The sequence below is a fragment of the Crinia signifera genome, chromosome 4 (genome assembly GCF_055691185.1).
Source record: "Crinia signifera chromosome 4, ASM5569118v1, whole genome shotgun sequence".
In the NCBI taxonomy this organism is placed as follows: Eukaryota; Metazoa; Chordata; class Amphibia; order Anura; family Myobatrachidae; genus Crinia; species Crinia signifera.
Window position 1 is genome coordinate 2,934,979 of NC_139220.1, and position 18,398 is coordinate 2,953,376.

At 44.0% G+C, this 18,398-nt stretch overlaps 2 protein-coding genes and 1 long non-coding RNA gene across 7 annotated transcripts in view; 2 read left to right on the forward strand and 1 right to left on the reverse strand.

The window, feature by feature from the left end:
• LOC146073550 (solute carrier organic anion transporter family member 1C1-like) overlaps positions 1-18,398 on the forward strand; it is an 86,067-nt gene that overhangs the window by 26,155 nt on the left and 41,514 nt on the right. For 3 of the 5 annotated variants that reach the window (XM_083180742.1, XM_083180745.1, XM_083180743.1), the window contains 2 exons: positions 183-295; positions 578-727. In XM_083180742.1, the coding sequence (XP_083036868.1) occupies positions 183-295; positions 578-727 (263 nt within the window). The remainder of the gene's footprint in view (positions 1-182; positions 296-577; positions 728-18,398) is intronic. The other 2 variants (XM_083180744.1, XM_083180747.1) reach the window with 1 other exon arrangement.
• On the forward strand, positions 2,961-9,100 carry LOC146073551 (uncharacterized). The gene is made up of 2 exons (XM_083180748.1): positions 2,961-3,591; positions 7,132-9,100. The coding sequence occupies exon 2, from the start codon at positions 7,151-7,153 to the stop codon at positions 8,540-8,542; it is 1,392 nt and encodes a 463-aa protein (XP_083036874.1). The 5' UTR covers positions 2,961-3,591; positions 7,132-7,150; the 3' UTR covers positions 8,543-9,100.
• LOC146073553 (uncharacterized) lies at positions 11,567-15,965 on the reverse strand. Its single transcript, XR_014473288.1, has 4 exons — positions 15,551-15,965; positions 15,291-15,368; positions 13,517-13,588; positions 11,567-13,161 (listed from the first exon to the last, which is right to left on the reverse strand). It is a non-coding gene; the product is annotated as an uncharacterized LOC146073553 (long non-coding RNA).

Consider the following 18,398-nt stretch of genomic DNA (forward strand, 5'->3'; position numbering starts at 1 on the left):
AGAGTGTGGGAACTACTGGCCTATATCTCTGTTCTGTACACTACATGATTTCTCCCCTAGAACCGATGGGAAGGAGTATCTGAGTATCACAGTGTTTGCTGACCGATACTATAGTGATGCGTTTGTTATGTGTATTTCTGGATTTTGTATAATCTGTAATGTTCCTACACGTTCTTCTGCAGCTACGCCTATGAGGAGCCTGCGTCAAACTCCGCTAATTCCACCGCCAGCAGCTCCCTTTGTCTACAGGATCACAGGAACCAGAAGCTGCTCTCTAGACCAGACAGAGCCCCTGGTCAGTATTGTCATCTGCCCTTACTCCCTTTATATTACGTATAATGTCACACACTGAGGACAGTAGGTGGAAGCTGTCATAATAATTAGCACTTATTAAATAAAAGATATTGATATAACTTAATTATAGAATCTGGATAAGGTACAGGATGCAATAGTGACAAAACTTATTAGTGGAACTGCAGGTAACACAGCGATATATGAAATAAATTTGCACCTCATTTTCCACCTGATGATTCTCTGAAGTTCCTGAGGAAGCCTCTGTCATCTGCTTCATCCTCAGAGTGTGAGAGAGACTCTCCGCACTCCTCCACGTGGGTGTACGCCGTGTTGGGTAACCTGCTGCGTGGCGTGGGGGAGGCTCCTATACAGCCGCTGGGGATTTCCTATATTGATGACTATGCGGAAGAGAACAACGTTGCGGTCTACATTGGTAATGACTTTATTGTAGAATTTCTTCTGATTCCTCTGTGCTGCTGACAACGGCTGCAATAATGTTCCATTGCGGGGGGGATACCACTTCTGTTGGGAGGATCTTCCACCTATATACTACCACTACAGTAGGGGTGTAGTATGGGGTTCCGACAGTCGCGATGCCGCAGGGAGCCCGAGGACGGCGGCAGGCAGGGAGATGGAAGTCTCCCTGCCTGCCCCAGAACGTTTGTGGGGGGGGGGGGAGGTGGGCTCCACGGGTGCCAGGCAGCACAGGCTGCCCCCCGGGAGAGCCAGCAGGGGAGCAGGTATATTCACTGCACACATGAATAAAAATAGCATGCCCCTCCTCAGAATAAAATTCCTGATTTTTTGACACCAAATGTAAAAAAAAAAACCACTTTATTTTAAAAGTTCACATTTCACTTCACCATAAAAAGATAGCGATTGCTACTCGGTGAATCATGGCGAAAAAAACCTTGAAATGTATTCGCCATCTGGTCATTGAATAGGGTGATTCACCTTTTTAGTCAAAAATTCACCTTACAGCACAAAATCGCCATAAAAACATGGCGAATCAGGCTCATTGAATACCGCCCATAGTCTCAGCGTTTTACATTGTCTGGCGAGGTTTAAGTGAGTTTCTGGCGAGTTTGTCCCATGTCATACAGTTATGGCCTGGTACATCGTGGCTGCGTTGCGCATAAAGTGCGCCATGCAAATCGCGCCTGGATCGCGCCTGCTCCTTGCGCTATAGTCCCGTTATAGATCGCGTTATAACGTAACGTAATCTTGTAAATGTAACCTGCACTTACACTCATTGACCACCAGATGTCACTTTTCCCAAACAGTACAGCGCATGCGTAAAAATCTCTTCTACAAAACAGTGGCCGCCACGACTTTTCACTACGGATTTTGTCCTTACTTTACGGACAGATTGTTTTGTAATTATTCGCAGAAGCAGCTACGTACGGTCATTTATGTAATTGGTACAGAAGCCATGCTAACCTTTGCTATTGCTGGATGACTACTTAAAACATTATTTGAGGACCTACAGTATCATACTTTACACTACGGATTTTGTCCTTACTTTACGGACAGAGTTCTTTTCTTTTATTCGCAGCCGCAGTGACGTACTGGATGGTCATGAACTGTATTTGATTGGTGCAGAAGCCATGCTAACCATCTGCCAGGAGTGAAGTCACAGGCAATAGTGGCCTAGCGGGTAGAGGCACGGCTTCACTATCTCAGTATCAGTAGTTCGATCCTCAGTTGATTACATTATATTTTTATTTTTTAAACGTTTTTTTTCGCAAAATAGATTTAGCTTTTCAGGTAAAACTCCATGCCTTGAGGACCGTGTTTCGGGATTAAATTCGCTAACCATTGCTAACCAGCCACTTTTCACTACGGATTTTGTCCTTACTTTACGGACAGATTGTTTTGTATTAATTCGCAGAAGCAGCTACGTACGGTCATTTATGTAATTGGTACAGAAGCCATGCTAACCTTTGCTATTGCTGGATGACTACTTAAAACATTATTTGAGGACCTACAGTATCATACTTTACACTACGGATTTTGTCCTTACTTTACGGACAGAGTTCTTTTCTTTTATTCGCAGCCGCAGTGACGTACTGGATGGTCATGAACTGTATTTGATTGGTGCAGAAGCCATGCTAACCATCTGCCAGGAGTAAAATCACAGGCAATAGTGGCCTAGCGGGTAGAGGCACGGCTTCACTATCTCAGTATCAGTAGTTCGATCCTCAGTTGATTACATTATATTTTTATTTTTTAAACGTTTTTTTTCGCAAAATAGATTTAGCTTTTCAGGTAAAACTCCTTGCCTTGAGGACCGTGTTTCGGGATTAAATTCGCTAACCATTGCTAACCAGCCACTTTTCACTACGGATTTTGTCCTTACTTTACGGACAGATTGTTTTGTATTTATTCGCAGAAGCAGCTACGTACGGTCAGTTATGTAATTGGTACAGAAGCCATGCTAACCTTTGCTATTGCTGGATGACTACTTAAAACTTTATTTGAGGACCTACAGTATCATACTTTACACTACGGATTTTGTCCTTACTTTACGGACAGAGTTCTTTTCTTTTATTCGCAGCCGCAGTGACGTACTGGATGGTCATGAACTGTATTTGATTGGTGCAGAAGCCATGCTAACCATCTGCCAGCAGTAAAATCACAGGCAATAGTGGCCTAGCGGGTAGAGGCACGGCTTCACTATCTCAGTATCAGTAGTTCGATCCTCAGTTGGTTACATTATATTTTTATTTTTTAAACGTTCTTTTTTTTTTTTTTTTTTTAAACTAATACAGTTACAGTAGTTGGTGCTTATCAAAATCTTTCGGACTTTTCCACAAACAAAAACGATAGTTAATACCCATACTGTACTGCGCTACAGAGAACGTTTTTTTTCAGCAACAATAGATTTCTCCAAACTCAGACACAGACCGACACCTCAGACAATAAGATGTTGATTGCAGTCATACAGTATGTTAATTTCAGTCTGCCTTTTTGTTTCGCTGGTAATTGTACATAATTCAAATGCACCTATCAGCTTCATGAAGGATTTCCTTTGTCTCTGCCAGCATAAATTCAGCTACAGTACATTAAAATTGTCAAACAATCCAGTTTGTTTTTCTGCATCTAAACCGTGTAGAATTGCTACGGATCGTCTCTTCATCTCTTGCCTGTATACAAGCACGAGATTGTACCTGTACACCTGGACTATTCATTCTGCTGAATCCAAAGTCAAGTTGTTGCTGCGTTCGTGTTTCTACCGTTTTACCATCATACTGCCTTCCTTCCGCAAGAACACTACTGTATCTTCTCGCTGGAGCAGTAAGTACACTATACAGTAGTACAGTCATTTGTACATTTCACTGATTGCTGCATTACAGTATACAGTAAGCAGCACTACAAAACGGTCCCTGCGCGGAAGCGCTCGGTTCCCACCCTTCCCTGAATGAAGATGTTTCCCTTCTTTCCCTACTGTTCAAATGCACCCGGTGCAGAATACTGTATACAAGTGCCATTGAGAATATTGTACAATGTGTTAAAATTGCCTGGTGTGTATGGGCCGCAAATCCCCGACTAGCGATGACAGTACTCTATTAGGGTGGGCTACTGTAGGCTGCTAAATACTAGTTCTCTCCGTAATACCATTGGTGTAATACCGTAAAACACGTATTTTTTCCTCAAACGAGGGGACCGGTGTTTTTCTCATGTTTACAGACTGTTTCGCAGAGTCAGTCAGTAATAGGAGCACATGTGATACAGTATCTTGATTTTCAGCCATGTTGGGAATCGAGATGGCTGCACAGTGCAGTAGAGATAGCGCCATGTGGAATATTGTACAATGTGTTAAAATTGCCTAGTGTGTATGGGACGCAGATCCCCCGCTACATTTGCGAGGGCAGGATCAACTTTCCCTCCCCCTTACTGCACTTCTGCTTCAGGTACTGTACCATACAGTAAGTACCATAATGAACAGTGCATGATTCTCTTGAGGATCATACAGTACACACTAAACGTTTTTCATCTGAAAATTGCCTGGTGTGTATGGTCCAGAGTTCCCCGACTAGCGATGAGAATACTTTATTAGGCTACTGCAGGCTGCCGCTATGGGTATTGTCCGTATAATGTGTAATAAATCCTGGATTGGGGTATTGTCAGTAATATTGTTGTAATACCGTAAATAACGGATCATTTCGCATTTTTTCCCGCATACTGTACTTGTAATTGAAGTAGTCACAGCAATAGGATCACGTGGTATCGTGATTTTCCGCCATTTTAGGGATCAACATGGATGCCACATACAGTACAGTGCAGTGCAGTAGAGATACTGTAGCGCCATTTAGAATATTGTACGTGTTAAAATTGCCTGGTGTGTATAGGCCGCAGATCCCCGACTAGCGATGACAATACTCTATTAGGGTGGGCTACTACTGGCAGGCTGCTACTATGGGTATTCTCCTATAATCTGTGCAACTGTAAATACTGTTGGTGTAATACTGTAAATACTGTATACTGTAGTAACGTATTTTTTCGCAGTTTGGGGATTTTTGCGCATATTAATAGACTATTTCGCAGACTCAGTCATACTGTTTGTGTAAAAAATCCCCTAGCTGTGTACAAAATCCCCTAGCTGTGGGTGTTCGTATTGTAATACTGTACAGTAATTACTGTACAGTAATACTAGATTACAGGTATCCGGAGAACCAGAATACTGTACCAGTTTATTTTTTGATTTTTTTTATTACATTTTTTATTAATTCATTGCATTATTATTATACAGCAGGAACAGCATGTGGTGTCATTGCATTATTATTATTACAGTATACAGAGGGAGCAGCCTGTGGTGTCATGGCATTACTTTTATATTATACAGGGGGAGCAGCCTGTGGTGTCATGGCATTATTATTATACAGAGGGAGCAGCCTGTGGTGTCATGGCATAATGCATGACACCACAGTCTGCTCCCCCTGTACAATAATAATTATGACACCACAGGTGGCTCCCCCTGTATAATATACAGTAAAATGAATGCCATGACACCACTGGCTGCTCCCTCTGTATAATAATAATAATGCAATGACACCACATGCTGTTCCTGCTGTACTGTATAATAATAATGCAATGACACCACAGGCTACTCCCGCTGTATAATATACAGTAACAATAGTAATACCATGACACAAATTATTATACAGGGGGAGCAGCCTGTGGTGTCATTGCATTATTATTATACAGAGGGAGCAGCCTGTGGTATCATGGCATTACTTTTATATTATACAGGGGTAGCAGCCTGTGGTGTCATGGCATTATTATTATGCAGAGGGAGCAGCCTGTGGTGTCATGGCATAATGCCATGACACCACAGGCTGCTCCCCCTGTACAATAATAATGACACCACAGGGTGCTCCACCTGTATAATATAAAAGTAATGCCATGACCACAGGCTGCTCCCCCTGTATAATAATTTGTGTCATGGCATTACTATTATTAATAGTAATGCCATGACACAAATTATTATACAGGGGGAGCAGCCTGTGGTGTCATTGCATTATTACAGATACTGTATGTCGTTTTAGATCATGTTAACTTACTACTATACTGTGTTTTATCCTCGACCAGGCTCCTCCTGTCCTGCTGCGGCTCCACAAATTTCTGTTCCCCTCTCTGCGGCCTCCTGAAGCGTCCCCCACGAGTTGCTCTGCGGGCGGCCCCAGCCTTCCTCCAGTCTCTGAGTGCAGACGCGTGGGTGGGAGGCGTCAACGTCATGACGTCCACACCGCACCCAGCGTCTGCCGACTGCCACTGGGGATAAGAGGGAACAGGCTGCCGGCCGGAGCCCTCCTCCACGTAGCCGTGGAGGCCGGCGGCCATGTTGCTGTGGCCTCAGACATCATTTAAAAAACCACAGGAACATGGCCGCCGGCAGTGAAAAAAAAAACAAACGGCAATGCGGCCTCAGAAACGGGCGCGGCGGCGCGGCCCGCAGCACACCTGCCAGAGCGGCCTGGGGGGCAGATGGCACCCTGCCCCCCGGCCCAGCCCGCCCCTGCCTCCACCCCTCCTAGTCTGTCTGTCTAAGCCCCATCTGTTAACGTACTGTACTTTTGTTTATCGCTTCATCCCTTTTATTGAAAAAAAAAGCTCATGTCTATGCAGTACGGTCACATAATTTTCGGTACTTGTGACTTACAGTATCTGGGCAGCCAATGTTGAAATTGTATGCCAGTACCCTAAGCATGCGATTTCATGCGATTTCCCTTGAAATTCCTTTGAAGAGAAAATTGCTGTTGCATTGTATGCTATTGTATTGCATGCGATGCGATTTGATGCGATTTTAATACTGTACTGTATGTACAGATGTACCCAGATGCCTGTTTCATACAGTATGTGAAATGGCCCCCCAGACCCCATTTTTAATTGTATTCCCACCCTGATGGCTAAATGCCCCCATTGTTAACGCCACCCCACTATCAACGCCAACCCGAAGCGTGGCGAGCGGCGGCGTTACGCGTCCTCCGACCTTTTCATACCCCCACAATCCACGTCGGCGTGGAGTTGATTTTATATAGTGTGGCGAGCGCAAGTGGGGTGGCGTTAACAATGGGGGCATTTAGCCATCAGGGTGGGAATACAATAAAAAATGGGGTCAATTGTATGATTGTATGCGATGCAATTTGACGCGATTTTAGGTGCGATGAAGAAAATCAGGCGCCCAAATAAGTCACAAGTACTGTACCTACTGTAATTTTCACTACTGTAATACCATAATACAATACTGTATGCTACTGTATTGTACTGTAACTAATGTACTGTACTGTACAGTATGTACTGTATTAACTTGAATCTTATTGTTGTGTATTGTAGAGTGCACTGCCTACTGAAGATGGTGAAAACAAAAAAATTCTATTCTGGAGAACCTACACTTGCATGTCCCAAGAGAATGGCTGCATTAGTGCCAAACATTAAAAATAATATCGTTAAGAAGAAAGCAGGAAAAGAAAATATTCCTGTTGTCAAACTACGGAAAAATGCCAAGGCCAAGAACAAGTCTTTGTTCGCGACTATAGGAGAATCTCACGATGACTGTCTGGTGCAAGACATTAACACTGATGCACAGCAAGACATTAACACAGTGACAGATGTGTCAGTTCCCATAGATAATGACTTGCACCCTTTGGAGCTTCACATTACACCTCTGGAACAAAAATCTCAATCACCGTCCCGTAGGAAACTTAACTTTCTGGATCACAACCCACCACAATGTAGCTGCACAGGGCTGGTGAGAGACATTTTGGGCAAGATGACCCGCCTGGAAACCCAAAACAATGGACTGTCTGTACATGTGGATGAACTGAAAGCGGAAATTCATGTACTGACAGGACAAATTAAAGTGCTGTCAGGAGGTCTGATTGACATGCTTGCTCAAGCCAAACAATGGCAAGCTGCTACAGGGCCACCCATTACACCCACAACATCTAATCCAGTACAATCACAATTTGACTGCCCTGATGCATTTGAAACAGAGGATTTTGACTTGGAAATGACCCAACCAACCACATCTTTCCACTTTTCTGATTTGGAGATGACACCAGCTTCATCCAACCGATTGGCCAGCCCTAGCGTGGACACAGAAACTGTTTTACCAAATGAATTGGTGAACATGGACACAACACCAGTGTCATCTCACTGGTTGCCTGCCACACATAATGCTTCAGATACACAACAACGTCAGACCAACTTAACAAGTACCCCACTGACATCTCACTGGTTGGCTGACAGACACAATGCACCATCCCAAGCCTCTAACAACATGGACACTGCAATGGTTGCATCATCCCAATTGTCCCCTGGAAATATGATCGTCGCAACCTTACCTCAACATCAAAGAACATCACCTCTACATGAAAGAACACCTAGAATCATACCCAAAGAATTGTGCGCTGTGGGGATTTCCTTGCCTGACATGCCGCTCAAAGTCATCACAGCTGAGGGTGTCAACACTCTCTTTAAAGCAGCGAAGATGGAAATGCACCGTTATGCACAACAGATTTTCCAAGAGCATGTTTCTTTTGACCTGTATAAGAATTGGTGCAATCGGGTCAATTATGATGGGCAACGTAATAAATTTGCAATCCCAGAAAATCTGCGCCTCGATATAGTGACACGGCTCATGGGGAAATTTGAGCTTACAAAGGCTGATTGTACAAAGATAAAGGACACTATAAATGGATTGCTACGGATGCCCAGAGTTACACGCTGGACGTGCTTACTGTAGCACAGCAACTGGAGACGTCTCTTCAAACTGGCATCTACTGTACTCACAGAACAAAGGACTGGCAATGAAATGGAAAAAAAGTACGTTTATGATCTTACTGTACTGTATCTCTCTCCCTCTCTCCCATCCCCTTCCAACATACTGTATCTCTCTCTCCCCCCCCCCTGACATCCTTGTGACCATTCAGTACTAACGCTATTCTCTTTTCTTCTCTCCCCATGCCACTCTACAATGAGCAAAATCAAGCGAGTTTGGGACCGAGAACAAAGGACTGGCAATGAAATGGAAAAAAAGTACGTTTATGATCTTACTGTACATTACTGTATCTCTCTCCCTCTCTCCCATCCCCTTCCCCTGCCAACATGTTTCCCCCCCCCAAACCCTTGTGACCATTCAGTACTAATGCTATTCTTTTCTCTTCAACCCTTATCCACCACATGCCACTCTACAATGAGCAAAATCAAGCGAGTTTGGGACCGAGAACAAAGGACTGGCAATGAAATGGAAAAAAAGTACGTTTATGATCTTACTGTACATTACTGTATCTCTCTCCCTCTCTCCCATCCCCTTCCCCTGCCAACATGTTCCCCCCCCCCCCCCCCCCCGAAACCCTTGTGACCATTCAGTACTAATGCTATTCTTTTTTCTTCAACCCTTATCCACCACATGCCACTCTACAATGAGCAAAATCAAGCGAGTTTGGGACCGAGAACAAAGGACTGGCAATGAAATGGAAAAAAAGTACGTTTATGATCTTACTGTACATTACTGTATCTCTCTCCCTCTCTCCCATCCCCTTCCCCTGCCAACATGTTTCCCCCCCCCCCCCCCGAAACCCTTGTGACCATTCAGTACTAATGCTATTCTTTTTTCTTCAACCCTTATCCACCACATGCCACTCTACAATGAGCAAAATCAAGCGAGTTTGGGACTGAGAACAAAGGACTGGCAATGAAATGGAAAAAAAGTACGTTTATGATCTTACTGTACATTACTGTATCTCTCTCCCTCTCTCCCATCCCCTTCCCCTGCCAACATGTTCCCCCCCCCCCCCCCGAAACCCTTGTGACCATTCAGTACTAATGCTATTCTTTTTTCTTCAACCCTTATCCACCACATGCCACTCTACAATGAGCAAAATCAAGCGAGTTTGGGACCGAGAACAAAGGACAGCCACGCCTTGCAAGAAGCTTTGTTGTGACCAACAGTACTTTAAATTATTGTACCTAAAATACTGTATGACTTTGTCCTGTTTAAATTAATGTGCTGTGTTTTTTTTATTTTATTTTTTATTATACTGTATTTGAAGTCCCCACACATGATTCAAATTGTAATGAAACGTACTGACAGTAATGATTGTTATAAATTTTTTATTAAAAAAAAAAAAAAAATTATATTAATCTTAATAATAAATTGAAAATGTGATTTATTATCCCCTGCAGCATTTGCACCACTCTTCTTAATTCTTCTGTGAAAATAAACAAACAAACAATGTACAGTTTTAGAACAGAAATACTGTACATGTTGAATACTGTACTTTACAGTACAGTAAGCATTACTATTACTACAGTATACTGTACTGTACTTTACCTCTATCCATGGGCGGATTTGGATGAGGGGTGGAGGCTGCCTCGTCCACTTGTACCCTTGGCACTGTGGAAAAATGAGAAAATATACTTTAAAAATAAAGTTTTTATTACTGTAGTATTATTATTATTATTATTACTTGTAATACACTAGTTACTGTATGGTTATTACTGTAAAGTACAGTAAGTGTGCGATACTGTATGACGTGCAGCATACTGTATGGCAGCAGCTCAAAAGGGAAGGAGGCTGCTGCCAGGGCAATAAGATGTAATCCCTGGCATCGAGCAATAAATCCCTGGCATCAAGCATGTAACATCTAGCAATGAGAATGCACTGTAGGTAAGCCGCAGTTGTGTGGCATAATACTGTACAGTACAGTATGTACTGTAATGGGCATTACGGTGTGTGGCATAATGTGTGTCAAATAATGTGTAAAGGGCAATACAGTATGTGGCCTAATGTGTAATGGCCATTATAGTGTATAGCATTCAGTGTAATGGCCATTACTGTGTGTACCATTATGTGTGATGGGCATCATGGTGTGTGGCATAATGTGTAATGGGCATCACGGTGTGAGGCTTAATGTTGAATGGGCATCACGGTCTGAGGCATAATGTGTAATGTCTGTGTGACATGTAATAGGCATTACGAAGTGTGAGGTGTACCATGTAATGGGCATCACAGTGAGGGCATCACAGTTTGCAGTGCAATGGGCATTACGGTGTGTGGCATAACGTGTAACGGTGTATTGTTGGCTGATTGTATCCTGTGTCTGTTTTTCTTCCCCTATCAGAGCTTGATTATTATACTCATTGTTAGACTATTGTATTACTTGTTATACAGTACCTGTTATTTCCTATTCCTGTAACCCCCTTTTGTCCATTAGGGACTTTAATACATCATTTACGGAGTTTCTATCTCCTTACTTCTACAGTATACTGTGGTCTCGTCTGTTATTCGCATATAGCGATAAGGTATATTACGGACACTGTCCTTAAAGGTGTATTCGCAGATTATAGACAGAGTACTGCGAAGGGATCTATTATTAAGGTATTGGTTCTTTGGTGTATAATACACAATAAAGGTACGCTACGCTGCGCCACGATTTGTTCGCACGTACCTACTGTAGGTACAGTATAAAAGGTACGCTGGTTACGGACATACTGTAATACGTAACCTAGGCTTTTCACTTATTGTCCTTTGGTCATAATAAATCAACATTAACAATTGGTGGGGGGGCCTGTAGAATGCCCGCAGGGTAACAGCGTGGGCCAATGGCACGCCAAGAGAAGACACAATTACTGTACAGTAGGAGAGAAAGAAAAAAAAAAACACAAACTCAATAAAGAAATGACAGGACTTACTCTCAGACGGAGCGGCTGAGGCGGTGGGGGCTGTTATGGTGCCCTGGTCTGCAATAGGAGTCACTGTGGGAAAATGTCAAAAATGAGAACAAGTGCTGTTTACTGTTAATAAACTTACCGTACTCTTAGTACTGTAAATAGGGCGGGGGTGGCTTTACAAAAATGACGTGCAGCATATGGCAGCAGCTCAAAAGGGAAGGAGGCTGCTGTGGCTCTGGCATGTGGGAATGCAGTTTAAAAAGGAAGAAGGCTGCGGCTCCGGCAGGTATCTGATACGAAGAGTGCTTAATGCTTTCCGAAAGTGTGTGCAGTGTGCCCCCAAGCAATGAGCATGAAACTTCCACTGTCAATTAGCATTTAACCACCCCCTTCTCAGGTAGCATGGAACCCCTGGTAAAATGCATGTTACCCCTGGAAATGAGCAGTTCACCCCACCCCCCTGGCAATTAGCATTTCACACCCTCTGGCAACGAGCATGAGACACCTGGAATGGAGCATGTAGACCAGGGCAATAAGATGTACTGTAATCCCTGGCATCGAGCAATAAATCCCTGGCATCAAGCATGTAACATCTAGCAATGAGAATGCACTGTAGGTAAGCCGCAGTTGTGTGGCATAATACTGTACAGTACAGTATGTAATGGGCATTACGGTGTGTGGCATAATGTGTGTCAAATAATGTGTAATGGGCAATACAGTATGTGGCCTAATGTGTAATGGCCATTATAGTGTATAGCACTCAGTGTAATGGCCATTACTGTGTGTACCATTATGTGTGATGGGCATCATGGTGTGTGGCATAATGTGTAATGGGCATCACGGTGTGAGGCTTAATGTTGAATGGGCATCACGGTCTGAGGCATAATGTGTAATGTCTGTGTGACATGTAATAGGCATTACGAAGTGTGAGGTGTACCATGTAATGGGCATCACAGTGAGGGCATCACAGTTTGCAGTGCAATGGGCATTACGGTGTGTGGCATAACGTGTAATGGGCATTATGGCATGTGGTATACAGTACTACAGTATGTATTGGCTGTGTGACATGTAATCGGCATTACGGTGTAAATTTTTGACGTGCACCATTGGAACGCACATTTTCTATTATCCCTGTTTTACAAACATTGGTCAAGCCCTGGCATAATGTGTCATGGGCAGTATGGTGTGTAGCATTACTGTATGTAAAATGGTCATTACTGTGTGTAGCATTACAGTATGAGTGTTGGCCATTATGGTGTGTGGCATTATGTGTAATTGGCATTACTGTACTGTATGTTGGGTGGCATTATGTGGAATGGGCATTACTGTGTGTGGCATTATGTGGAATGGACATTACTGTGCATGGCATTACAGTACAGTATGTGGAATTGGCATTACTGTGTGTGTAATTACAGTATCTCTAATGGGCATTAAAGTGTGTGGCATTTTGTGTAATAATAGGCGGTGATGGACATGTCCAGTGATTGACATGCCCCTTGAATGGTGCACCCCCTAATAAAATGGGCTACGCACACCTACTATACTGTACAGTATGCGCAGCAATGCTTACAGTACCTTCTTCATGGCGGATGGAAGCACAGGGACTGTTATATTGGAAGGGGTAAAGAGGACGAGGAGGGGTGTCCAGCCACATCAAGGGCAGGGTGCCCTGGTCTGCAATCGGAGTCACTGTGGGAAAATGTCAAAAATGAGAACAAGGATGGATTGTATGGTCGACCGAAAGATTGTCGACAGTCATAAGGTCGACATACTGCAAGGTCGACAGGTGTCTAGGTCGACATGGGATAAGATCGACAGGTCATCAGGTCGACACAAGCATTAGGTCGACATGGTCTAGGTCGACAGTCAAAAAGTTTACCATTGAGTTTTTCATTATTGTTGACTGAATGTCGACACAGTCAACATGGACAATAGAAAAGTGCATTGCGTCCCCTCAGCCTCGGCCAAAGGCACGCCAAGAAAATACACAAGTTGGAAAGGAAGAAAAAATACACAAACTCAATAAAGAAATGACAGGACTTACTTTCAGACGGAGCGGCTGAGGCTGTAACGGCCCGCAAGGGCAGGGTGTCCTCCTCGCCTTCAAGCGGAGGCACTGTGTGAAGATGAGAAAAATGAGAAAGTGTGCTGTTTAAATAAAGTTACTGTACTCATTACTGGGTTTGCAAAAAGGCGTGGACTGGATTTTATAAAGTGCTGCGGCCGCTATACAGTAGTGTACAGTACTTTATAAAATCAACTCCGCTCCAAAGTGGATAGGACCGCTGCGCTTGGTATGGTCGACCGAAAGATTGTCGACAGTCATAAGGTCGACATACTGCAAGGTCGACAGGTGTCTAGGTCGACATGGGATAAGATCGACAGGTCATCAGGTCGACACAAGCATTAGGTCGACATGGTCTAGGTCGACAGTCAAAAGGTCAACATGGGGTTTTTCCACTGTTTTTTTTTACCCGAATGTCGACATACTGTACTGTACTGTAGTTTTAAGTGTCCATGCACTCGGCACACTATTTTATTCTCCCACAATGCCCCAGTGCAGTGATGGCTAACCTTAACACTCCAGCTGTTGTTGAACTACACATCCCAGCATGCCCTGCATCAGTTTTAGCATGGCCAAATAGTAAAACTGTAGCAGGGCATGCTGGGATGTGTAGTTCAATAACAGCTGGAGTGTCAAGGTTAGCCATCACTGCCCTAGTGGATATTAGGGCATGAAATACCGCCTGTCGGCTCTTTAAACAGTGAAAAATCCTATGCCGACCTAATGACTTGTTGACCTTGTCCCATGTGGACCTTGCAGTATGTCGACCTAGTGGTGAGGCCCTAATGACTGTCGACCATCTTTAGGTCGACCAACTGAATGCTGCTGCAGGGGCAGAGGACTGGGGGGAGCACATGGGTGATGCTGCACTTTTATACCGCTACAGTATGTGCGCTTCATCACTGAATACTGTATAACTTTTTGACAAAATATTTTGCTAAATAAACCAACCAACATTTTTCAATGCTAACATTTCATGTCTTTTAATTTTTATTTAAATAATCGAGGGAAGGTTGGCTTCAGTTTCTCACAAATACAGTATCCTACAGTATAAACGACAATACATTAGTGGGGGTTGGTACCAGATAGAAATGCTAATGAGTTAGTGTACTTGGAGTGGGGAGGCTAATAGTGTGATTTTTCCTTTCACAGATACAAGATTCAAATGTAAATGTCCTTTTTAGACAATGCAGTCTTTAGACAATGCAGGTTTATAGCGACCCTTAATCAAATTACTGTATCTGTCTGCACTTAACACTACAGAAAGGAGGTTGAACTGGCATCTCTAGTACAATGCAGCTTTGAAAAGGGGAATCCAGTCATCACATTTGAAGAAAACTTTCAGATTTTCCCAAATACAGTACAGTACAGGTTGAGTATCCCCTATCCGAAATGCTCAGGACCGCGAGCATTTTGGATAGGGGAATTTTCCGGTTTTTGGAATATTTTTTTTGCAGCCATACTTACCTGTCCCCTGATGGTCCCCGGGCGTCCCTCGGCGTCCGCGCAGTCCGCGGGCGTCCACAGCAGGCCTCCGACATCTTCTCCTGGTCTCCAGCGGTCCCAGGAATGCATTGCGCGAGTGTGCGCGCGCAATGCATTCCTGGGACCGCTGGAGACCCTGGAGAAGATGCCGGAAGCCTGCTGTGGACGCCCGGGGACTTGGTAAGTATGAAAAGAGGGTTAGGGGTTAAAAAATAGAAAAAAAATTCAAATGATTCCAAAAACCACGGTAAGAAATGGCAGGACTTACTCTCAAACTGGGCAGCGGCTGCGCCTGTTGAGCCGGATGGGGCGGCTGTAGCGGCCTGCAAACTTTCAAGCGGAGGCACTGTGGGAAAATTAGAAAAATTAGAAAATGTGCTGTTTTCATAAAGTTACTCTACTCTTATTACTGTAAATGGGGAAGGGGTGGGTTTACAAAAAGGCGTGGACTGGATTTTATAAAGTGCTGCGGATGCCATACTGTACGTTATAAAATCCACTCCCCACCAAAGTGGATAGGACACATACCGCTTGCCACGCTTCCACTTGATGACAAAAGTGCCCTTTCCCTCCTCCTCCTCTGACGTCCTGTGTAAAAATAACATTTACAGTATACTGTAGTGTCCTTTCAAACATTAGTACAGTAAAGTACAAGTACTGTATTTTATTATCCCACCACGCTCTAGTGCACGGGTGTCAAACACAAGGCCCATGGGCCAAATCTGGCCCGCAAGACCTCGACATGTGGCCCACGCAGCCTTCACCTACAGTATTACAGCATTCCCGCCAGCCAATGTTTGTACCGTCATGTGATCAGGGACATCATCCATCAGACTTTGGCCTGGGTAATTTGTACCCCCTACCCCTTTCTCTCGGCACCCCTGATAATACCACACAGTAATGCCCCTTACACATGACACATGTTATTAATGTCCTTATAACCATAATGCCCCTTACACATTATAATAGATATATATACAGTATATACACTGTATACAGTATATATATACAGTATATATATATATATATATATATATATATTTATTATCTATAAATATAATATATATATTATATATATATAGATATATAGATATATATATTTAACTATATACTGTATATACAGTACATAAATATATCTATAATATAAATACACTTGTGGGCAATCTCACATTGATGGCAGTGGTCTCATTTTATAAAAGTTTTAACAACTGCTTTTTTTTTTAACATACTGTATGAGGAGGCAGCGGCTGGGGACCCTGGAAGCTGCTGCGGGGGTGCGGGGGCATCCAGGCAGACATGTCAGGTGGGCGTGTGGCCGGAAGGAGCTGCGGGCGGAGGGGTGCCCAGCAGCCTGATGAAATTGTGGCCATTCGGAGGGGTACTGTAGCCGGAATTTAGGTGCATGTTGGGGGAGGGAGCAGGGGGAGGCGGCGGGGCGGCATGCGGGCTGAAAGTGGCTAATCTTTCAGCCCGTGCTGCGTACACACATAATCCGATAGACCGGCGGGTACTTGTGTAGTTTCACGGCGCCACTAAATCGCATGCGATATCACATGCGATTTAATACCTGTTCATATCCCCACTATCCGCTGTGGCGTGGAGTTGATTTTATATAGTGTGGCGAGCGCAGCGAGACACCGAGCCCGAAACGTGGCGAGCGCTGCAAGGGGACACGGAATGCGATATCAGTAATGTACCATAATCCGTGTCCGCTCGCCACGCTTCGGGTTCAGTGGCTCGCTGCGCTCGCCACACTGTATAATTTCGACTCCACGCCGTAGTGGATAGTCGGGAAATAAAGAGGTATTAAATTGCGTTTGATATCGCATGCAAAATCGCATTTCTCCGAATATACTCCGCCCAGCGATCAATTCTGAATCAGGACCCAAAAACTGAAATGCACAGAATAATATGGCCCCTTCTCCCACCCTTGGAAATCAAACCCAGCCCATTATGTACAGTAAATAGCCTTTTACATGAAAGATTTTCAGCAAAGTCTTTCACCTCCTGAACATCTCTTGCTCTTTTGGGAAAATAGATCAGTGTGTACGCACTACTTTGGTGACAGATATATCTATCAAAGATTTTGGCAAAGTCTTTTGAAATGAAAATCTTCAAGTGTGTATGGGCCTTAACAGGAGTAGTGTACAGTACTTACTGGCGACGGAACGGCGCAGGGCCTCCAGCTTCGCAGGCTGCCTTGTGACTAGGTCACTCCATTTTCTTTGGAGTGACCTAATCCTGCGCAGCCGGCAGTACTTGCGCATTATTATCCTGCGCGCATCCTTATAAGCATTGCGCTTCTCCCGGTTACTGCTCAGAGGCTTGTCCCGGCAGCTAACCAAAATGATCAGCTCTGCGTAGCTGTAACGCTGTCTCTGTCTCTGAGCAGAATCCATTTTGGAAGTGAACACTCCCCAGCGCATGACACAAAACGCAGGACACATGGTAGTCAGTAGGCTAAAGTAATCAATCCAGTACTGTACAGTACTACAGTATACAGTGAATGAGTTTCTTAACTTTAATAAAATTGTGTCTTCATACCGTACAGTACAGTATATGGGAGGCCTCATACTGTATTAATTTAATTTAATAAACTGTGCGTTGCAGCTGCTACAGTATTATTCCTGCGATTAATACTGTACAGTATGTACAGTTTATGCGGCGCAAGTTTCTTCTGCGAATTTTTCCATATTTAGTGGAGGGTTTCCGTAATCTGTGAAGGCTGTATGGCGTTTAGGTTTATGCGGCGCAAGTTTGTTATGCGAATTTTTCCGTGTTAAGTGGAATTTGTACTGCGAATTTTTCCGTTTTTAGTGGAGGGCTTCCGTTTTTTGTTTGACATGTGACCTGTGTCGACATGTGACATGCGTGGAAGGCGGCCACCATTACAGTATACTGTAGACAACATGGCGCATAGAAACAGAAACTTCTGTGATGCGGAGCTCCTGATTTTGCTGCGGCATGTGGACAAATCCTTGGCCAGTAATGCAGAGAAGAACAGCGCATACAGGAGCGCAAAGGAGGAGATTTTGGAAGTCCTGCACAGGGATAGGAGTATCCTCTCGCTGCAGAAGAGGTGGAGTGACCTGCTTCGGAGGCAGCCAGATAAACTGGCCAAATTGAGGGCCAAGCTGAGCAGAGGTACTGTACAGTACATGACATTAACAAAATTAAAGTACATTAGTACTGTAGTACAGTATTTACTGTTATTATAGCGGGTATGGATAATTGGATAGACACAAACGCAAGGGGACGCGGACACCTGTGAAGCCCGCGTGGGTAAGCGTTTATCTGTACAGGTACATATCCGTGTCCCCTCGCGGTGCTTGCTGGGCTCGGTGGCTCGCTGCGCTCGCCACACTTTCTGTTCTAA